This window comes from Buteo buteo, chromosome 16 (genome assembly GCF_964188355.1).
Source record: "Buteo buteo chromosome 16, bButBut1.hap1.1, whole genome shotgun sequence".
Classification (NCBI taxonomy): Eukaryota; Metazoa; Chordata; class Aves; order Accipitriformes; family Accipitridae; genus Buteo; species Buteo buteo.
Genome location: NC_134186.1, coordinates 634,998 through 658,203, shown reverse-complemented (window position 1 = coordinate 658,203; position 23,206 = coordinate 634,998). Strand labels below are relative to the sequence as shown.

Sequence of the window (23,206 nt, the reverse complement as noted above, 5' to 3'; positions counted from 1 at the left end):
TTTCGCTCAGCAAGAGCAAGCCCTGGCCACGCAGAGCACACGTGCGCTCGATTTCCAAAAACATCTTCCAGAAGGAGGTAGCCTGCCCAGGAAGTCTCCAGGCGCTTTCCTTCATCCGTCTCTGCCACCAGGTAAATGAAGGGGCCAATTCCCAGAACAACAGGAGGGACGCGGGTTGGTCTAAAGCCTTGCACTTCCACCCCAGAGGCTCCCCCCAGACCGCAGGGAGCACAGCCTTTGCCTGCACCCAGAGACCGCTCTTACACGTCCCGCCGAGCCGCCAGCCGCAGCAGGAGCATCGCTGCCCACCAGCCCCTCGCAGCAGAGAGCTGCTGAGGCGCAAGGCAGCCGTGCAGCCCTTGAGACTTACAAGGACACGAGCCTCGCTCACCATTTGCTGTCATTAGGAGAAAGATGGTGTCAGGAGCTCTCGCGGCTAGGCCACTGCTTTGGGACTTCTTTTTTCTTTTTCTTTTTTTAAAGTTGATGTCTGCAATTCACTGGCAGAAGGAAAGGCACCATCACCCCCGGGAGGCACCAGCCCAGCCTGGCAGTGCGGTGCAGGCAGAAGGGTGCTGCCATGCACTGCTGCTCCCCAGGCAGGAGCTGCCCGCTCCCCATGACCCCACAGAACCCCCAGCCCACGCACCGCCGGCTCCCGAAGCAGAAACTCAGCCCAGGAGGCACGGGCACACGCTCCTCTGCCAAAACAGCCTGCGGCTCCTGCGCTTGGCACAGCCCCCTCTCTACCTGCATCTCTGCCTGCCTCCCCACCGCGGACACTGGAACCGAGTGACTGCATTTCCCTCTCCTGAGGGACGCTGCTGTCTGATACCAGGAGCCAGGCAAAGGCACTTGTCGTAGCAGTCTCAATGGACGAGCGTAAAATGAACGGGTCCGACACCAGAGCGATCCCTCTCCCCACATTCAGCTTGTGATGCTCAGCAGCAAAAAGGCAAGCACTAAAAAGGGGAGGTACAACAGGACACAAACTGAAAGACTGTTTTTTAAAAAAGCAAGCACTTTCTCTATTGTAGCACTTCCCCTTGGAAAATAAAAATCAAGGACTGTATCCAAAATCTCTTTTCTACAGAAAAACTTCCTATTAAATTTTCTCAAAATGTTGACCAAGTTTATGTCCAAGTAATGGCCGGAAGCAATGAAGAAACTACTCTATTTCACAGTATTTACAGCTGTGATTTTGTCCACAGACCTACTACTCACAACAGGCAGGATGATCTTCTCAAAGGCTTTGCTTAGCCGTTTGTTCCCTTACTATTCAAGAAGCCAAGCGCAGGAAAGATAATATTGACTTTCCTGAGATATCTGTAGCAAGGCACAATCTGCTACGAGAGAAGTGTTCTCACTGCTCACTGGAGCTAGGACAAGAAGCTATAAGCTTAAGTGACTGCAAGGGCGATTTGCGTTAGACACAAGGAGAGCAAGGTGGCAGGACAGGCTGCCCGGGCAGGCGGCAAAGGCATCTCTGGAAGGCTTTGAGAGGAGGATAAACGCCCGCCAGAGTCGATCCCAGGGAGAACTGCAGCACCCAAGACCCCAGCCATGGCAGGCAGAAGAGAAGGGAGCAGCCCAGCCGGCTGCCTTTGCACAGGCACAGTTCTGTAAGGAACTACTGGGGGGGGCTGAAAACAGATCAGGAAAACAGTGACAACAAAGGGCCACAACAGAATCCAGACTGTGCTGTCACAAATCTTGTCTCCTCATTAAGAGCAACTATTACAAGCTGCCATAAAGCATAATTATACTACAGACAGTGTTAGATTCATCAGGCAATTACAGCCATTAATAACACAACCCAGCCTGATGAGCAGAGCAGACTTGCAGTCCAGTGTCCTTCATTTTTCAGCAGACCACTGATGAATCCCACAGTAGATCAGAGAAGCCATTTCTTGCTTACTGCACAGTGTCAAGCGTGTGTTACATTTTGTATCACTAGCAGTTACCATTAGCAGACTGCTTTCTTCTAATTAGCATCGACTTGTGCCTTTCATCTCATCCCTACGTTTCAAGACCAGCAGGCGTGCCAGCTTGCCTTGTAAAGCCCCCGAAGTCCTTCACATAGACATTGCCAGGGATGAACCCAGCACAGACTGAAGACAGTCCACTTCAGCCAGAGGAAAACACCCCAGACACAGACGCGCGGTCTTGCACCAAGAGCCTCGCACGCTGGAGCCCTCTCCAGAGCGTGCCTGAGCCCTCCCGGGAAAGGCTCCGTGGGAAGACTTGCCTCCAGCCCTCAGAAAGTCCCATTTCCACGGAAGCAAACAGGCAGAGTAGCTGACAGGTTACCTGTGCAAGAGCAATGTACAGGAATACCCGACACAGTGGGACAAAGCGCGCAAATCTGCCCAGATGAGCCTGGTAACTCGCACTGCTTTACCACAAACGTACAGGAAGGGGGTGGGAAAAAGGGAAAATCCCACAACAGCAGCACCTTTCACCTCTCTATCCTTGAAGTTTCTTTTCAGGAGAGCCCAGAAGACCAACATGCTTTATAAGCAAAGGTGCAAAAGAATGAGTCTAAGGGCTATTATTTTCTCTAGCTTTCTCCTTAAGTGAGATACAGTAAATCTTCCTTGTGTCCTGTCCATGGCATGTTGAATACAACATGCTGCTCAAAAATCCATTCAGTAATGCAGAAAAGGGGGGAAACTTCTTTAAAACCCCTTTTCAAACTGTCACTGTGGACATCGGTGGCTGCTCCTCATGCCCACGGGCTGCCACAAACAGCAAGTCGCTGATGTGACTTCTTGTGCAAGGTTTTCCTTCCCTGGAAAGCAGCAACACTCACTGCTTACTGCAAGGAAAGAAAAATGCACGCCCATGTTCAGCTGGACCATGAAACAGAATCAGCACTGGCCAGGGACTGGCCCGATCGCCCTCCCTCGCAGCCCGGTCCCTGCGGCCGCAAGCACTGCAAGTGGCAAACCTGGTCCAGCTGCCTACGCCAAATTCACTTTAAAATGTCGTTTAAAAATCCTGACAAAGCACTAGAAACTATTTCATCCCCAAAATTGGTTTCGGTAGCATCATTCCTGCATAGCGAATGACTGCATGGGATACAGCCCGCTAATTAGGCCATCATCCACTGGAACGAGCAGGGTGCCAGGCTGCCCTGTGCAGGCAGTACCAGTGAAGGAGAGCAGAGCACAGGGCACTTCCCCAGTGCAACGGCAGCGCAGAGCCGGCTCCCGCCACTGCTGTCAGAAGCGGAGGGAAACAAATTGAGAAGGAAACTTTGCTACAGCACAAATTTACGTTTCTGTCAAAGGAGAGTGGCTGACAGCTATTTTTGGAAACCGGTCTCCATCATATTAATTCAACGTCTGGTTGAAGTTGTCTCATTTGCAGCAAATCTGGCTGGTAAATATTAACCTTGGGCTTTGTTGAAATTCTCCTTGCAGATATTACAAGGGATTGGATGGAAAAGATGAAGCAGAAAGAGACAACTTTACAGCAAATGTCAGGCAGATCCTCCACATCACGGTTTCATTTACACAAGAGCTATTGCAATGCACCACAAAGTAAATGGCATGAAGGGGCCACAGCCCATGCCTGGTAAAATTAAGGGTAAAGAGACATCAGTGCCAAGAAGCCTACCGAAAACAAAATAGGGATGTACAGGTGATCATCCCCAGTGCAACAGGACTTGCCACTTGCCTGCCGTCCATCTGCTGGAAATAGGTTTTAAGATCAGAGTAAGCGCAGACCAGCATCTGGCTAGAGGTATATATTAGACAAGAAAAGCAGCCTAAATGTATTTACAGTGACAGAACCTCTCCTCTTATTTGAGAGTAGATGTTAAACAGATGCTAAAGCTGCTCAGTTCCACCCTAGAGATGGCTGCATTTCAACGATCACTGAAATGATTCATCAGAAACGTGCAAGCCCATGGAAGACTGTCAGGTACACTGGGGCTTCTTCAGAGAGGTGGTGCAATATAGAAAGATGGACAGCAAAAAGCCTCGGCTTTCTCGCAGCAGTAATTAGCAGTGCCGTAAATCCTATTAGCCTTTTTTCATCTCTCCCAATTTCAGTGTGAGGATACAAATGTTCTCTCAGCGGCAGGATGATTTCAGCACTTAAATCACGGTTACAGGGGTACTCGCTTTGTGATTTAGTTCAAACAGCTTCGCCAGTTCAGCGGGAAACAAAGCTTGCTCTTGCTGCAGAGAAGCCCGCACCTCCCACACCTTGCGCCTGCGCCGCGGCCGCCGCCAGCGCTGCCGACCAGGCACGGCGTGGCCCTGCCCGCTGCCGCCCACGAGCGCCGACCCCGGCCCCGCGCCAAGGGCGCCGGCGGCAGCGAAGCCCCCCACCACCCCCGGCCGGCTGGGCTGGGGTCAGACCACCCGAGGACCTCGACCGGCCCCTCTGCCCGGCGAGCGCAGCCCCGGGGCAGCGGCCGGTCCCCGGCGGACACCGTCGCGTGCCCTGGCTTCGGAGCACAACGACGGAGGGCAGCGCCCAGCGCGGATGGCCTGCGGAAACTTCTCCTGCGTTTCTGCCGTCCGATTTCCTTTCGATTTAGACCCGAGAAGCTGCGCCACGCACTTGGCCCTAAGCGTCGCCCCAGACCCGTCCCGGATCCAGCTGGCGGCCAGGTCCCGCGGGATCACCGGACACGCAGCCACCCCGGCGGTCGGTGGGGTCAGCAGGCGACTGACTTCAGGCACCAGCACGGCCCACGTTGCAGGCGCAGCCAGAAAGTCCTCGGAGAAGATCGAAGGATAAGGGAGAGGACCAGGAGCTGCGAAGCAACGCCCAAGACAGCCTGGAGAACCACCAGCCACCCCTGGCACCGGCTGGGGGGTCAGCCCCCGGGCTGCCTCCGCTCCCCAAAGCGGCCGGCCCTGGGGGTCCAACCTCTCAGGGGCACAAGAGCCGTGGCAGAGACTGTGGCCAATATGTTTCACGGGCAAGGAGGATCCAGCGGGCTCGCACCCGCTGAGCCCTCCAAAGCCACCGCCGTGGGACCACGATCGCGGAGCCAGATTTGCTGTGCCATCACCTGGCTGTTTTAACATCCCCAAACTCCCACCATATTTACCTGCCTCCAGCTCGAGGGCTTTTGTCCTTGTCAAAGAACCTCCTTAGCCCTGGATGCTTTCATCAGAAATCTTTTAAAGTTATGCACTTAGCACTATGCTAATGCAGGGCTCTAAAACAAACCAAAAACTTTCAACCCTTAAAAACTATTTTCTGATATTTGACCAGACATCAGACGCTGCTCCGTGGAGAGCGGCTAATGACCTGCTTTCTGTGAGAGGGGGGAAAAACTTAATTACGTCCATTAAATTACTTCAAATATTTTTCCTTAGAGAATATGAATTATTTAAACTCAACACAGAGAAACCTGAGACATTAGTAAAAGCCTTCTGGGACTCGCTATGTAAATTCCCACTCCAAACAGATGGGGAAAGCATGGCAAGCTGCCATGCAGCCACTGAAGCAATGAACAGTCCTGAGATTTCAATTCGATAGTTTTAATAAGGTCTTCTTATGGAGGGCACCAAGTGAATAGCCACTACCTGGAGCACCTGGAAAGGCTTCCCACCTCCTGGAGGAAGGCGGCACAGTTGGCACAATTTAAATCTGAAAAGCCTCAAGTAGCTCCTGAAGGGCAAACCTGATTCCTCAGGAAAAGCTCACTCTCCTACCATACGCCTCAAACACGGGGGAACTGTACCTGCTTGGGACTTATTTAGCTACTTTCCTCTCAATCTGTTTCCTACCAGGTGAAAAAGTAGAGGTCCAAGGTATCACCCGGACACCAGGCATGGGCAGCAAAGTGTCTTTTCAGGCATATCTTTTAGGCTGTCTGAAGAAAACACCTCCTCTCACACGTCCCAGGTGACGGTCTGACCTCTCCTCTGCCCCAGAGGAGCTTTGCTAAGAGGGCAGCCACGCACACTGCCTGTTAATAATTGATAGCCAATTACACCTTTCAAAGAAGAAAAGCCCCAGGTGCTGATGGACAACAGCCATTCCTGGGGTAGGAGATGCACACCCGCTGCCCCGCACCGCACGCAGAGCAGCCGCCGCTCCCCCCGGACCGCTGCCGGTTCCTGCTGACACCTGACTCGGCACAGGAGCAGCCGAGACCGCGCTGAGCCGGGACGAGGTCCTGACCACGGCCCGAAGCGGGAAGGTGCCCGGGAGGAGGCATTAGCCCAGCACCCCTCTCCTTTCAGGGGCTCACACACTCCGAGGAGGACCACGGCAGCCGGTATCCCACACTCGGGGCTGATCCCACAGCCAGCTCTCACCTGCCTTTGAAAGCAAGATTGAAGTGGTCACAGCACCAGGTTCGTGAGAGAGATGCCCATTAAGGTAGAGGTTATATCCATTTTTACAGCTGTCATTAAACATAACCTTGCAAGCTGTAAAGTTACCAAATTATTAAGTTGTGTCTAAAGCATGACAATGGGGATATTAATGTTCTAGAGGAATTTTATAGTTACAGATAAAGCTGTGGGAACTGCCCGATGGTATTCAAGAGCTTTGGCACATCTGCCCAGCCAACACCGTGCTGCAGAGCAGCTACCAGCAACACGCCCCATTTGCCCAATTGCCACCCTTCAAATTAAGGTCCGGCTGTTAAGCTGGGGAGCTGCAATCAACTAAAATAATCATATTGCTGACAAAAGGCAATACCATTTGTCTGAGGTGTGCTCAGGCACCAAGCAGACTCGAGCAGTCTGGCAGCAACATGGATTGACACAGACAAAAACTGCCGAAGGACACAGACGACCGCTTTTACCTCTGCATCCCCCGTCCTTCTCCTCGAAGCCGGGACCACACGTGCATTTCCCTATGGGGACCAGCCACTCGCCCTCCGCGCTGCAGTGCATCCGGGGGGGATTATCCACATCCACTTCAGCGTGAGCGACGCAAGCGCCCTTAACTTCCACCAAAGTTGCAAAGGCCGTCTCCGCCACCGTGTCCGGAAACACAGCCAGGTTCTGCACAGTGGCGAGGCACTTCTTGTAATAGACGCGCACAGAGACCAGCGCCACGCAGGCTCCCACGTCCTGGAAGCCCAGGTGGAAGCCTCTCTTGCTCAGGTGCCCAATCTCCCTCAGCTCAGTGTTCAGTTTCATCTTACGTTCACCCAGGTCCCCCTGCGTGAAGCTCTCATCAGCAGCAATGGTGTCGATCTTGGTGTGCTTGCTCTCATGGACGCTACGGCCCAGGTCGGCGTCAGACTCGACATAGTACAGGTTGAAAGTCTCCTTGCAGGTGCCCGTCACGCCAGGGATGCTGTTGCAGTCCCGCAGGGTGAACTTCAGCTCGATGAAGATCCTCTGGCCATCGCGCCTGGCAATCCAGCCTGTCTGCAGCCAGTTGTTCTGGTTTGGCTCCATGACATTGCAGACCTGGTACGTGCGTATCGGCTTGTAATTCTCATCCACGCCACTGATTTCTTCCCACTGGGGAAAGAATACAAAGGACTGTAACAGCTCGAGCGCTGTCGTGCGCAAGAACCAGCCACCCTGGCAGAAACACACCGATCAGTATGAAATTGCCACCACAAGCCTCTCCACCTACAGGCCATCGTATCATAGGCACTGAAAGTCCTCAGCCCAAACCCCCAAGCTGTAGTAACACAGCGGTGCTGCTGGACCACCTAACACCTGAGCTCTTTGCAGAGGTGCAAATGCAGAGACACAACCAGAAAGAGGGCACTGGCATCAGACCTTCTAAAACAAAGTCTAATATGAAACAGGACACATCATCTGCTGAGAAGCCAGAGCCTTTTATCTCCCGCACACGCCTTGGATTTTCTGTCCCTGGGAAGGCGCGTCTGCAGAACATTACCACACGGTGTAAGGCCAGATGGGGATGGGCTACCCAGAGAAGTCAAAGATGGCCAAGGAGATGCGACGCCAGACACACCATCACACAAGGACAACTATCTTTGTGAACCGCAAGCAGCAGCTTCTCTGTCAGGAGGAGTTTTAGCCAGAACAGGACAAACCCTCAGACTCCAAGTGAAACGGTATTTCCCCAAAGTTACCAGCAGAGATTCTGATTAGTGAAATGATGATTCAACCCTCACGGCCTTAAGGATGACCTGGCAACTTCCCAAAGTAATTCTTTCTGGGGGTAAATTTATGCAAGATTGCCACATACAGCTGGGCAACACAGATGACTCCAGGATCTATCACTACTCCCTCTGAATGGTTTGTTTCCACTCTAGAAAATGAACCCAAAGCAGCAAGGAACACAACTCTGAGTTTCCCGACACACTCTCCTGAAAGCAACTGTAGACGGACCCCGGCAGCAAAGCAAGGACCTGATCAAACAAACCCTACGTGAGGCAGAGCTCCTGGCGATCCCACCCCAGCCACAGCCCTCTTCCAAGCGCTGAGCTGACCCCCTGGAGCTCGCGCTGGTGCGCAAACTACAACACAAAGCCTTAACTGGCTGCTATTTGCTGATCACAGGAGTGTAAAATTCGTTTTGAGGAGCTGTTCCACATTGGTTGTACCACTCCCATAACCAGTACTTCACTTCTCGCTCTGCTCCTCGGGGTGCCTGGTGCTGATCAACACGACAGCTCGTGCCGAGCTGCCCACCTGCCCCCGGCCCGAGGAGACCCCGTGGCTGCCAGCCCCTTCCACCGGCTCCGCGTGCTGAGCACCAAGCGGCAGACCCTCTCCAGCAGCCCAGAGGGACAGTCCCACCTCCGCACTTACCCCGTTTGACGGGTGCGAGGTCCAGCCCAGCTCCGCCTGCGATTCCTTCGAGTCCAACAGGACAACTGCAGGGAAGACAACACGTTAGAAAGCAAACTCACCGACCCAGGAAAAAACAGCAAAAACCCACCCGGCCCGCCCGCTGGGAAGCTCAGTGCCGTGCTGTGCCCGCCTGAGCGGGGGGTCAGGTCCCAGCGCGCAGGGAGCAGCTCCCGGGGCCGCAGCTCCCCAGCCGTGGTGTGAGCACCGAGCACGGCACCGAGCGGGACTCGGGCCGCAGAGCTCTAGGCTGCTCACCCAGAGCAGACCTCGCGGTTACGCGATCAGCGCCCTGAACTAACGAGGGTGATGTCCCAGGGAAGGCTGCGCTCCTCCCCAGGGGACTCTGCAGGACAATCCCCCCGACACCTCCGGCCAACGCTGCAGCCGTACCATGCCCGCAGCGTGCGTTATCTCCTGGAACCGAAAGGTACTGCTCCGAAATCCGAATTTCCTTGGGAGGCTGCATCCTTGCTCCACAGAACCCCCCAACCCTGCGTTTGACAGCGAGAGGTGCGTCCCCCAACGCACAGTCTCACCACCTTCCACAGCCAGCGAACAGAAGCAACCCCCGACCGGCGAGCTGCCCCCCCAGGTTCGAGACACCGGACCACGCCGTGCCCCGAGGGCGCGTCCCCGGCCGCGTCCCACGCGAGGCTCGGCGGCTCTGCCCACGGCAGCGCACCCGCACCTTCGGGGCTCGAGCCCTCCTCCCCACGCCACGGCCCCGACGAGCCCGCGGTGCGGGGCGCAGGCTGCGGCGGGGGATCAGCGCTGCCCCCCCCCCGCAGCCGGACCGGGGTCCCGCGTGTCAGGACGGGCGGCCCGGCCCGGGACCGGCAGCGCTGCGCGGGCAGCGGGCGCCGCGGGACCCCGTTCCTCCCGGCGCCTCCGGCGATCGCGGCCACCGGGACCCCCCGTCCCGCCCCGCCCCGTCCCGTCCCGCTCCTCCCGCGCCCCGGAGAGGGGCGGCACGTCCGCCCCGCGAAGCCAGCGTCGCCGCGCCCGCGGGGGCAGGCGGCGGCGGCACCGGGGACGGGGAGAAGAAGGGGAAGCGCGCCCGGACCCGACCCTCCGGCACCGGAGCGGACCCGCCGCCTGCCGCCCAGCCGCGCCGGCCTCTCCCGGGCGGCACCGGGCACCGCAACGCGCAGCCCGACCCGCCGCGGGCGACCGACGCCGGGGCCGATGCGGCGGCACCGAGCGCCGAGGACCGGCGGGCACGGGACGGCGCGGGGGCACGGCGCGGCCGCCGGAGCACCGGGGGCACGGCGCGGCCAGGAGCGCCGGAGGAGTGCCGGGTGCCGCGGCCACGCCGCTCCGCCCGCCCGGTCCCCGCCCCGGCTCACCCTGCTCGGCGGCGGCGCGGGGCAGCACCGGCAGCAGCACCGGCAGCAGCACCGGCAGCGGCAGCGGCGGCGGCAGCACCAGCAGCAGCACCAGCAGCGGCAGCGCCCGGGGGAAGCCGCCGCCGCCGCGCGCTGTCGCCATGGCGCCGCCGACTCCGCGCGCCCCGCGCCGCCGCCGCGCTCCGGCCGCCGCGCCCCGCCCCCGCCCCGCGCCGCCAACCGCCGCCGCCAGCCGCCGCCGGGGGCGTGGCCGCGGGCCGGCAGAGCCAATCGGCGGCGGCCGCCGGGGCGCTCGGCGGGAAGGGGCGGGGCGCGGGCGGGGCGCGGGGGCGCCGTGCACTCTGAAGTCTACTGATGGCAGCTGCGGGACGGTCTTCGACCAGCTATGTCTCGCTGCATGATCTGTGGGGCCGGCTCCTGCCGGAACAGGCCGAGCACAGCGGGGCTGAGCTTTGGGCTGCCCGGTACCGCTGCCGAGGGCAGGATCTGCCCTCCCCGTGGAAGCCAAAGGACTGCTGGGGCACGGACAGCTATTGCTGATGCTGAGATGCGGTGGCCTAGTGGTCACAGCCATAATTAAGAGTGCTGTGTGTCCCCCCCGATGACATTTGCACCCTGCTGCCTTTAACAGGCAGTCAGTGGTGAGTCAGAGCCTTATTTCTGCACCGCAGGGCCCAAGAGAGCAGCGGGGCAGGTCTCGTTACTGCCCTTGCCTGCAAGTGATGCCCAGGAATGCCGGTTTTATGTCAAGCCCTCTGTTCTGCCTTTCTGGATTGAAATTTGATTCCCAGCTTCGTCTCAAGGTCCTCCAAGCCCACCGGCTGCCATGAGAGTCAGAGTGGCCAGAAAGAAACCCCAGGAAAAGGTGGCCCCAGGCAGGGATGGTCCTGCCAGACCTGCATGAAGGGCAGCGCTGCTGCGGCAAGCACGCCACGGGAAGGCTGCGGTGAGGTTGGCTGGGATGGGGGAGGCAATTCCCAGCTCACTGCAGGCGAGGTGCGTGCTGCCAGGCCCACAGCCTCCTGCACCGGGGGAGGAACTCAACGAGGTTTGATTATCGCTAATTGTAGGTGTTGCAGGTCTCTGCAAAATTTAGTCAGGCTGAACACCCGTCAGTTCCCCACCTGATGGCTGATACTGCGACACCAAAGCTTGCTTATGTAGCAACACTTGTTCCTGTGGGATGTTCCCTTCGCTGTGATGATGTGCTGTCAAATGCAAAACATTGCAAGTCTGGAATAAAAATATTGAGTCCCTATCTAACGCAGCCTGGCTGGGCTATGGCACCCCGTGCACAGTCCCTGTTCACGGTAGTGGGTGCTCGGACCACAGGCCAAGCCCTGTGCGCAGCCCCACAGCCTGGTGGAGGGGCAGCCCCTGCCCTCACCATCACCGCTGGATCCCCGCTGCCGCAGCTGGCAACCCCGAGTGAGGACGGTGAGGGACTCAGACGCTGGCTTGGCAGGCGAGGAGCACCCAGTGCAGAGGGCTGTGTCCTGACACAGAGAGCTGAGGGCTGGGTCATGCTGGCAGCAGGACTTGCCCAGCTACACCAAAACCCATGCATGAAACGAGAGGTGCAGCGAGGGCTGCCGGGCACAGCAACCCAGTGAACATGCCCATGTGAAAACTGGAGGGGGGGGGGACGGACAGGGCGTTTCAGGGAAAGAGCAGTGTTGTGTGTCTGCACAAACACACTGCACTTAAACACCTTAAAGCGTTAGACACTAAAGCCTGAATTCTGCAGTGCCTCACCCATGCATAAGTTTACTGGAGCAGGTATCCTACTGAAGCCTGCTGCCAGTCAGACTCAGATTTGCACATTGCATAATAAGATTAATTAGATATGGTGATTGCAGTTCATTTGCCTCGTGCCCCAGCTTCTAAGTACTCTCATCCTGAAGTCAATAAGACTACCCATGTGAGTAGATTTAACCATGTGTGAAAGTCCCTGCGGGATCAGGAATCCTGAACAACCTGGGTACCAGCTCCAAACCCGGAGCTCAATGTTTCTTTAACCTGTTCCACAGGCATCTTGCCTTTCCAAGTGTTTTTAATACCTAAGGCATGTTTGCTTTTGAGAGGTTTGGGAGGCATTGCATCTGACTGTAAATCTGCTGGCAATCTGGGGCTCTTGGCCAGCTCAGAGGAAGATGCTGCTGCTGTGGCCATTCTGCAGAAATGGAGGAAGCATTTTTCAAGCACAATGAGGATCCACAATTGGATTTGACAATATATACCTCTAATATTTCTACTTGCTCTCCATGTCTTCCAGCACTCGCCCCACACCCCAAAGTACAGACCCCTCATATCCCATCTCAGCCCCCAAAACTGCTATTCAGCTACCACGTTAGTTGCAGCCTGGCAGATCTGGGGGAGAGACCCAGAACGGGACGCAGACCGCCCAGCTGGATGCCTGAAGCCAGAGGGTGTTTCCTGCTCTCCCTCCATTTCTCAGCCCCTCTGGAAACACAGCCACTACCTTTTCTCTGTGCTAATTTGACCAGTGAGAAAATCCCTGTCCATTTAGCAATGCTCTTTCTGTCCGGGAGAGCTCAGCTTGGGCCAGTGCTTTGCTGCGGTGCTGCCGCAGCACACCAGCGCTTCGAGCCCAGCCAACGCTCGCACCTCGTACCTGCAGCCCAGGAGCTCCCGGCGAGCCAGGGGTACAACCCTGATGGCTGGGGTCACAAGTTCATATGATTAAAATTCCCTCTCCATCACATTACAGGGCAGGGAAGCAAAAGGCAGGGTTTATTTATAATCTTCCTCAAGTGGAAACCAGAAGAAGTGACCCATTATTACTGGAGATTGTTCAAGCCACCCAGGAAGAAAAGTGATATTTAGTTGTCGTTAAAGGCTCATAACTGCATAACAATTTCATGCTATGTTAACTTCTAGGTTTTCTTTCGCATATAAATTTTTAAGGAGTAAAATAGAAAAACCCAGGCACTTGACCTTTAATCACAGTTATTTGTGTGATCAGTCAAGTGTGGCAAAAAGCTAGTTTGTGCTTGAAAGATGCCCTTTAAAACTAAATTGCTCTAATATGACACACAACTCACATGGTTTAATATATGGGATCTCACTTACCAGCCTCTGAGGCACAACAGCCTCCCATTTAGTATTCATGCACAGGATCTTGCTGCTGGTACACTGGAAGGCATTAATGTCACGAAGCAAATCGATACAGACCCCTGGGATAGCTCCATTCACCACCGAGAGACCCACGGGAGGCATACACATTCATGTCATTGAAGAAACAAACACGGAAGAGTATTTTCAATGTATATGGAGGATTTGATGTTAGAGATGCGTTTCACTAGAATAAGGGTATGTCAGGCTAATAGAGTACAAAGCTTTTCCATTTATCTGAAATATTATTCCAAGCACTTATAAAAGCTTAATATTAGAACAGCCAGAGGTATTTTAATTACGATTTTGAAGTATCATGTTGTTCTGGGGAAATGATCTCATGAATTTTTCTTTGGCAAGACTGGAAGACTAAAAGCCATTGCTGAGGTGAAGGAAACAGAGCAGCCTTTTTAAATGAGACTATTGGATTTATTCATTATCAGGCACAGCTGATGACCAGGGACGGGCCTCTGAGCCCAAAGACAGGCTGCAGCACAGCCCAGCCAGCGCCAGGGACGCGGTCAGGGAGCAGGACGGAGGGATGCCGTCCCCCTGGGGCCAACAGACACGGCGGAGGGATGCTGTGCCCGGGACAGCAGAGCGGACCAGCCGTCTCCTCGAGCACCAGCGGCACAACAAAGGGCCAGTTTCTGGAAGCGAAGGAAGAAGAATACCCAGGTTGTCTGGTCACCTCTGTCACTCACATCCAACACATGGGCAGCCTCCCTCACCCCACTCCTGAGTGCTACCACAGCCACACGATGAGCCTGGAGAGACATGAGTGGGAAAGCAAAGATGCCTGGTTACCCAGGCTCCAGATTGCATGGGGAACTTCTGCAAAGAGCTGGGGCCAGCACAGCTCAGAAAATATGTAATTCTCCAAGCTGAGCTATTACCTGCTGTAAGTGGAGACAGAAAGATAGTTTTGAAACCACAGTGAAAATAACCCTCCTGGAAAAAAAAATCAATACAAACACCAAGGAAAGAGGATCAGAATCCGAGACCATCAATTCCTGAGATAAAGAGTTGAAAGTCTCAGTGGGAGGACAGCCAGATCTGGACTGAAAAACAAAACTTTGTTTCTTTTGCTGACAAATGACTTTTATACTAAAGGACAAAGGAGCCAGGAGGATGCGGGTCTCCGTATGTGGCTGTAAGTGCTGCCCTTGAAGACAGAAGGAGCAGGCAGAAACCTCACGGAAGTTTTTGCACCTCTCCTTCCTCTTCCACACTTGAAAGGATTTTGTTACAATGGAAAACAAGGGATTTGTGCAATTTTGTGCTGGTTTGGGCATGTCACAAAAACATGCTCCAGGATCAGTTTTGCTGCTTCTGCTGTGACGAGGCTGGAGTCAGAGCAGAGCAAGCAGCAGCAATACAGCACAAATGTATCTGGCATTAAGTAAACATCCCACACTGGCAAGCGGCAGAGTTAACGCAGCTCAAATGATCCGCACCAGGTACCATCGGTGCCTCGCCAATCCGCTACCCCTGGCTGATCCCAGGGCTCGGACACTGCTTCCCAGGAGGACCACGCTCCATCGCAGCCAGTGCCTTCACAGCCTGCTGCCGATAGTGCCGCCTCATCCCTGCACCATCTCCTGGCTGCTAACTGGTAGAAATCACAGCAAAAATAAAAGTTAATGTAAAGCTTCCCCATAAATCTCATGATCAACATTGCACACACAGCCCTGCATCATGGGCTGCAAAAAGAAATATTCTGTGTATGAACTCCTTTTACCTTCTATGTTGTTTGTCTGAAAATAAAAGCAACCAGAGCTATGCATTTGTTTTTAACGGCTTAATTTTTCTGTCAGATGTGTACTCTCTGCTTCAGGATCTCTGTACTATAAACGTTTTGCAGCAGCTCTTTAGCTTTTAAGGTAATCACATAAAAGATCCTTGACTACATAAAGGCAACTAATCTGGGTAAATGCCTTTAAGCATCTTTACATTTCTTGCTAATGGATTTCTAGGCAGCCCACAGAGATCCACGTTCTAGAAAATAATGTAAAAATATAGTAAGTGTCTAATTTTTTTAAATGCCTCACATTCGTCATATACTGAGAAAATCCAAAGCTCCAGGCAGCATAAGATCATTACACTTATATAAGTAATATTCTGTTCTGTCATCATCAATATGAAACCCAGCCTTTCACTGGGGGCAAGGATCCATTCAGCGTTAAATTCCAACTCAACCAGCGACAAATTATCACACGCTATTAATTAAAGCCAGACAGGAGGGATCCAGGCACCACAATCTGGTGATAGAATCTGAAGGGCAAGCCAAGGCATTTACTGAGCTCAGGAGTTGTGCGTGGAAAACGTTGCCCTCTCCCCACCTGGAATCGCGCTCTGGGAGCAGCAGGAGGGCTCGTGGAGGGTGATGCCATGCCATGCTTTTTGCTGCGCGGAGCCAAGCAGCTGGCAAAGGTGAGTGCAAACCCTTGTGCAGAAGCAGGTCGCCCCTCGTACCGCATGCCCTTCCCACCCCTCTGCCTGCTCCCCTCGGAGCTGGGGGGGGCAGGACCCTCCACGCACAGCAGTGCAGCGGCGCTGCGACCCCGCGTCCCGCCAGGCAGCAGCCCCGTCCCCTAATTCCTGTGGGGGCCCAGGGCTCACCGCGCATCGCCTGCAGCCCAAAACCCTGCAGGGACCCAACGCAGGCAAGGTAATGCCAGCAAGGAAACAGTCCCTGGGCAAAATTCTCATGCTTTAGCTTGCTGTCACTTCGCATCTGCGTGCAACAGCTCTCCTCGTCCTGTCCCATCCACCACCCCAGCCGGCAGCGCTGCCCTTGCCCTGCCGGCCGCCCGACCCGCTGCCGTCCCGCCTGTGCACACCGGGCACGGGCCTGTCCGCCCGTCTCTGTCCCCGGTCGCGCTGGTGGCTTCGGCAGGGGCGGCAAGAGCTGCGGCAGCCGTGCAGGAGCAGCCGCTGGGAATGCCGCGCGGCGCAGCTATTCCTCGGGACTTTCATCCTCTGGCTGCTCACGAAGGGCTGAAAGCCACCCGCCATTCCACCCCTGCTGAGAAGAACCAGAAGCCGAGCACCTGCTCGCTAAACCTGCAAGGCAGGGATGGGACGCAGCAGGGACAAGGAATGAGGGGCACTTCCCACAGAGGCGGACGTCTCACCTCTTGGGTCCCTGGCCCGGGCAATGCCGTGCCTGCTCGGCAGCGCTCCTGGGACCCGGCTGTCCCCGGGGGCCCCAGCCCAGCCTGGGCACGAGTCCCCCTGCTGCCTTCAGCTCCAGCCACAAAACCCCTGCAAAGGCAAAAGCACCTATTCCAAGAGCTGTCTGGTATAATTACCTCTGTGGAGGAGGAAGCAACAGATGCACAAGTGCAGACGGGTCACCTAATTCTGCAGATTTATTACATGCATTCATTAGACTCCCTGTGCCGCTCCCAGGGGACTCAGACCCACAGCCGTGCCGCTCTGTGTCAGTGGCACACGGGGACGGGGGTGCGTGGCAGAGCTGGAGCCGGTGCCGAGAGCACGAGGCCAGCGAAGCTGCCGGCTGCTGGGGGAAGGCAAGCCCAGCACCCTCAGGCTCTCCTTCAGCAGCATCCGAGGCAGCCACAGCTCCTGCAGTGCCCGAGGGTCTGCCCGGGCTCCCCCAGCCCCTCCTGCCCCTCCACAGCAGTAAGTGGGCTTGGCACGGGGGGCCGGGCAGAAACCCACCCGCAGAGGGAGGCTGGCTGGGCAAAGGCCCCGGATAGGTAATTAGTATCAGAAAGGAGATTTCGAAGGATTACAAATAAACAAAGGGAATCAATTATCTGATAGGAGGTTTTCGGCAGAGTCACACAATGGCGTATAAATTACTGAGGACGGATTGCTGAGGGAGTAACAAAGCCAGACAAATCCGATCCATCCCAGACTGCAGTGGCACTCAGAGCCTCGCACGGGGCCGACAGCAGGCTGGAACGCACAGAGGAGAAAGAATTACGTTTTAGTTTTCCCAGAAGAAAATGATGGTTTGTGTTTGCCCAGCTCTGTCCCAGCATGGGGAGGGTTCAGTTCATTTTGGTCCTCGCTGAGTAACCTGGTGCCTCTGGCTCCGCTCTCAGAGGTCACTCCAGCCCACGCGTTGCTCGGCCAGCACGCAGAAAAGGCGGCGTGAAGGCACAGAGACCCGGCGTCACCTGCTAACAGCAGACACGTGGGAAAACTGCAGCAAACCCGGCCGGGCAGCTCCAGCATTTCGCACGGAGCAGCGGGGGTTTGCTGCTCTCCAGGAGAGGGGCAGGGGAGCTCCTCTTGCAGCCGGTCGTGGTGCCCGGCACAGCCGCCAGCTCACTGCTCCGGACGGACCCTGCCCTCCCTCACCCACAGCACCGCTCCTCCCCAAACGCCCCAAGCACGTGGCAGCCCGGGGACCGGCTCGTCTCCTGGGGGTCGTGGCAGTCACCGCTGACCAGCCACTGACCGTGGCTCCGACACTCACCTGGGTGGCACTGATCTAGAGGAAACCATTTGGTGCTAATAGGAAAGTAATTTAGAGCTCCAGAGGAATCCAGCTGTAATTTAGTTCTAATTAATGTCCAATTACTTAAAGTAAACATATTGAATTTGGGACTGTGTCCTGCCCCACCTGTTCAGTCACTTCTGAGCAGCAGGATCAGAAATACCGACCGATGCCATCCCAGCCAGACCCCGGAGCCTCCCAGCGCCGCTCTGCCCGCGGGTCTCCATGCCGGCCCCTTTACTGCTGGCAGCAAGCGCAGACCTTTGCGATGGGGTCACGCACAGCACAGTTATAACCGGGCTGGGGGGGGTCCCAACCAGAGAGACGCCCCAGCTCCCCCGGGGAGGACAGTCCTGCCCTGCAGAGACGCTTTGCCGGGAGTGCTGAATACAGGGCAGGATGCCAGCACCCTGGTCTTTGCACAGCCGGACTTCTTCACGCTCAGGCAGCCCCTGTTTCTTCTTCTCTTCCTCTGGTTGAAAGACAGAATTGCCGACTGAGAGCTCAGGTGTCTGAGCCTCTGAGAGCCAAGGTCTGTGATAGAAATGATTATATACCTCAAGTATAATGGTGCAAACAACCATTATCATAATTTTGATACCAATTACGTGTAATTTGAACAAAGGAGTTGTCCTAGCTTTGATTTGCTCTCCTTGTATTCCTGGCTGGTTTCATTAAAATCACTTACAGAAATTTGCAGCAGTTCTGTTTGAAGTGCTGTCATTAGGATTTTCATTTTCACCGGCGTCAGAAATAATTTCACAGCAGGCTGTTTATGTTTTACAAAGGGACCTGCAGCATGTAGCCATCACTCATGGTCAGACGCGTTTCAGATAGACTGGTCCTGCTGGTTGTACGGCCACACGAGGCGAGTGTCCGGCCTCGAGAACCAGGGAAGGATGCTCCAGAGCAGCTACGGCAGAGAGGCCGGCGCCTGCCCCACTGCCAAACTTTCACCACAGCCCACGCTCTTCCCAGACCTCCCTCGACTGCTCTGAGCAGCGCTGTGCTGAATCTGCAACCCAAACCTTTGTGAATTTGAAGACTGAGTAAGTGCCAGGCTGGTTCGTGCTGATCCCGAGAGCACCCACAGCTCTGCGTGTGCATCCCCACGCACCCCTGAGGGGGGACCCCAAAGTGCCAGCACGCCTCGGGTGTGGATTTCCCTGTTTCACGCTGTTTCCCCTATTTGTTAATAGCTTTTTAAGTTTAAGTCTTTGCACTGGTCACCATTTAAAATCATTTACCAAGACTTCTAACTTTACTGGCCCCTCAATAAAGTGGCAGTAAACGGCCCTTAACACCAAGGGCACTGAAGTTACGGCTCTGAGCTACAGTGGATTTCCTTGGGGTGAATGCTGCTCTGGCTCCTATTCATTAGGCAATCAAAGATGCAAGTTGCATGACACACTGATGAAGAAAGACACCTCGGGACTCCTCTGTAACTCAATCACCACAAGACACTCGCCAATTATCCCTTAGTCATGGTGTGAGGGTGACAGGGAGGTCATGCAGAGTGAGTCTTTTTCATTTGTCCATGATAAAAGAGGGTAATATACTTTGCAAATGATAATTAGCAATTTACTCCAGCTGGGGCTAATTCCTAGATGCATTTTGCACTCCAGGACTCGGCACTTGGGCAGACTCTAAATAAGGCACCAGCACAGTGTGTCCAGCTCCATTAAAGCTCTCTGGTAATTACAGAGCGCTCACTGTGCAGCGGAGAGCTGGACGCCTTCCCATGCCTGTGGGTGACACCGCTCTGCCTGCCACCGTGCTGGGGTGGATGCGGCCCCCGGAGAGGGACCACCAGGCGCTGGCCACGCTGTCCTCCAGGATGCCCACTACGGGGGTCCTGCCAGCTCCGTCCTGCTGATGGACAGAGGGACGCTCCCCAGCCCCACGCTCGGTCCCGCTCCCGGCCCCTGGCTCAGCGCTGGCCGCCGGCAGACGGGGCGCTGGGGGAAAAGGCCTGCAGCTCAGGGAAGCAATAAATTTGGTTTCATTATAACAGTGCACTCACATCCCAGGGTGAGATCGCCATGTAGGTTTGCAAAAATACTGCTTAAATAAACAGAAAGGGAGGAAATGCTGGAGAGAGTGTCCAATCTGCACTATAATTAGGGAAAAGAATAACAAATGGCAGAAACAACCTGTTCCCATCTGCAGCTGCAGTTTGTTCCTACTGTATCTGAAAGGCCATGCACCATCCGTAGCAGGAGCTTTCTCTGGAAATGTATGAATGTTTCATTCAGCAAGAGTGGAAAAAGAGCATCTTTTTGCGTGTATTGCTGATTCTGCTGTAATGAAGCATCAGAGAGAATGTTACCAACCCAGACACTTACTGCTGTCTCCAGTCTGGTAGCAAAAGTGGGGGGCTGCAGCCCTGAAAGGGTCTCCACAAAAAGAGCCAACACAGGGACAGCAGTTAGGCTCCGGAGCTGGGGGTCACCCTGGTGCGGGGCCAGGTCTCTGCCCTGCGCAGCGGTGCGGGGTCACCAGACTCACACCTGGCCACCCAGAGTCGGAGGGTGCAGCGCTCAGTGGATGCATTTGGACACATTATTCAGTCCCAGACTGACTAATTTATCCATAAACCTTCCTAATGAGGCTGATAGTGTAGGAATGGAGAGAAAGCAGCATTATTATCTGTAAACAGTGGCGGCTGACAGCATTTTTAATCACAGGCTGCATAATGGTAACATCAGTGGAGGACAAGATTAGACACTTCTCCAATTAGTCACACACCAAAGGCACGAACGTGGAGCCTGAGCGTCACTTAACCCACAAACTAGAGGAGCAAAGATCAAAGCCGGAGGCTGTCCCGGCAAGGGGGAGGCACTCGAGGCTGAGGGTCCGCAGGGCTGGAGCCATTCCCGACACCCCGGCTTGCGCAGCGGGGAGAGCCCGGGCACCGCCGCGGAGCCAGGCAGAGCCGAAGCCACAGCCTGGCACCGAGTGCCCTGTGCTGCCTTCCAGCTCTGCCAGCGGCCCGCTCCTAACAGGATTTTGCAATCTGCGGTGGATGTGCTAATGGGATAGAGAGGTAAAGAGTTCATCCTACTTCCTTTTCTCTGCTTCTTTCCTTTTTTTCTGAGCATCTCTCTCTCCTGGTTTTCTCTGGCTCACCTCTCCCTGCCTCAGTGCTCCTGAGGTCTGCAGATTAAAAGCATTAATAAGAGCCAGAAATGATTATGTGAATCCTATTTATCACAAAGCAAATGGTGTCTAGCAGGCTGCAGCCTTAGGAGCCACGGCCATTGGTTTACAAGAAATGCTGTCAAGGCTGCGGGGTTTCTCTTTCCCCAGCCCCTAAGTCTGGGTGGCGCGGCTGCAGGACTGGGGGGAGCGCGGGGGAGAAGAGAAAGCAGCTACAGGAGTCCCTGCCGGTGGACCGCAGCAAGAGAGCGAGCAGTGATGGCACAAAGGCAAGTTGGTGGAGGCTGGCAGACTCTGCCCAAACCGCAGGGAAGCACGGGATGTGCCAGGCACCACGAGGCAGCAGGATATGGCCCCGACCCCAGGGTAACTGGGGCTGTGGCATTCCCACTGCCAAGTCTGCTTCCACAGTAGACAAGATTTTAGCACATGCCCTCTCTTCTTCCTAATCCCAATATCTTGGGTTAAACCAGTAGCTCCTCTGTGGTGAAACCAGGTGTTTTGATTTATCTGTGAGAGACCTCATTATCAGCTGCAGCAACAGAGACTCTGACCTTTCATGTCAGGGCCCCTTTGAATTTACTTTCTGCCCAGAGGTACAAAAGAAACCATAAGAAATCAATTTTCTTTCCTCCAAGACCCCCTAGTTTTCAAGAACTTTTAAAGGGCAGAGAAACCATAACTGGGACATCTTCTACCTTTAAAAAGGTCCTTCATCATGTTAGATTTTGATTAATCAGCCTCCTACTCTCCTGTCACTTCCACAGTGGAGAGCATTGGAGACCTCCCTGCAGCCCCTCTCGGGAGAGGGAGAGGAAGGCTTCAGCAGCTGGGGAGCCACAGCCGCCTGCGGGGAAGGCTCCAGCTTCAGTACCAGCCAGCACTCCTGCTCCTGCTCCTGCTCCCATGAGCAGGGAGACACGGCATCGTGCTGGGCACGGGATGCTCCGGTGGTTGCTGCCGGTTGCTGATTTCTGCTCCTCCAGTACCGCTCACCATGGCCGCCTCCAGGCTTTGAGACAGTTCCTGGGGCTGCACACCCTGAGACTCCCCGGCTTGCTCCAGCAGGCGTCGGACTCTCAGTGCAAGCATCACGCTCACAGACGAGCCCAACACCACGGGGGAGGAGGCTGCTCGCCCCAGCCCCAGCCCTGGCCCTGGTTGGCAGGCACGGGGGCCTGGAAGCCCTGCAGACTCTGGCAGCAGGCAGCTTCCTCTGCCTGCCAGATGACATGCATAATTCAGGCAAAATATTCATTTAAGACCATCTAAGCCATGGTAATAAAGCAGACATTATGACAATACAGATCAATAAGTCCAGAGAGGATCCTTCGCTGAAACACGCTGCAATTGTTCAAACCAAGTCTTAATTGTGACAGGAATTGATTTCTCTCTTCTAATATCCCTGACTTTTAATTAAAAGGTAGTTAAGTAGACGATACATTTCCAGGATCATTTAGAGGCAGGGCAACATCAAGGAGCATGCACTTAAAATGCAGAAATGGTGCCTTGTTAATACAATAAGACTGCAGCTTGGGGAGTTGCTCCGTGCTGACTCAGAGATGCCCACGGCTGAGCAGGGCACAGGGACGCTGGGACCCCCGTGCCGGCTCCCACAGCCTGCGCTCCCCTCTGCCCCAGCCTCAGCAGGGACACGGGCACGTCCCCTCTTGTTCCGTCCCACTCCCCAGGGTCCTCCATCCATCTGCATTTCACACCCTCTTGCGCACGCGAGTGCCTCTAATAGCTCTGATTATCCTGCAGACTCCAGCGCTTTGCTTTGCCCTTGGACGGCGGCACGTGGCAGAGGCTGGCAGGGCAGGCAGCGCTGCTCCCGTGGCATGCCGGGGAAGGCAGTCGCTGCAGCACCAGCTGCCCCAGGAGAGCAGCAGGGTGGGCACAGCCCCAGCACAGCCTTCTTCCCGCTCCCATCCCACGGCCACACGGTCCTTGGGATGGTCCCGAGATGTGTCCGCAGCAAGGAAGAGGCGGGGAGGAGGGAGTGCTGGAGCCCCTGCAAAGGGAGGGGATGAGCTCCTCCAGCCTTTGTTTTTATAATTTGCAGGAAGCTTCTCGTTGGCAGGGATGGCAGCAGCATGGCAAGACGTGTGAGAAAACCAACTGTGAAGCAGCCAGACGCTTCTCAATCATCCTTGATTAGAGTAAAACAGGCCAAAGCACCTTAATCTGACTGGAGGGAGTCCAGTAACATCAGAGACTCCATTAAAAGAAGAAATGGGCCTTTTATCTACTCATCAAGAATCATAAAGGAGAAAACCTTGGAAGACACCCATAAATCCCCTAACACATCCCCAGGGAAACCCGCA

The 23,206-nt window shown here is 55.2% G+C and overlaps 1 protein-coding gene across 5 annotated transcripts in view; it reads right to left on the bottom strand.

Moving 5' to 3' along the window:
- EPHA10 (EPH receptor A10) overlaps nt 1-10,253 on the bottom strand; it is a 41,601-nt gene extending 31,348 nt beyond the window's left edge. For 3 of the 5 annotated variants that reach the window (XM_075048694.1, XM_075048693.1, XM_075048692.1), the window contains exons 1-2: nt 8,724-8,783; nt 6,785-7,454 (exon numbers count right to left, since the gene is read on the bottom strand). In XM_075048694.1, the coding sequence (XP_074904795.1) occupies nt 6,785-7,388 (604 nt within the window). In that variant the 5' untranslated portion in view covers nt 7,389-7,454; nt 8,724-8,783. Of the gene's footprint in view, nt 1-6,784; nt 7,455-8,723; nt 8,789-10,111 lie in introns of those variants that run through there. The other 2 variants (XM_075048690.1, XM_075048691.1) reach the window with 2 other exon arrangements.
- Nucleotides 10,254-23,206: the final 12,953 nt, after the last annotated feature.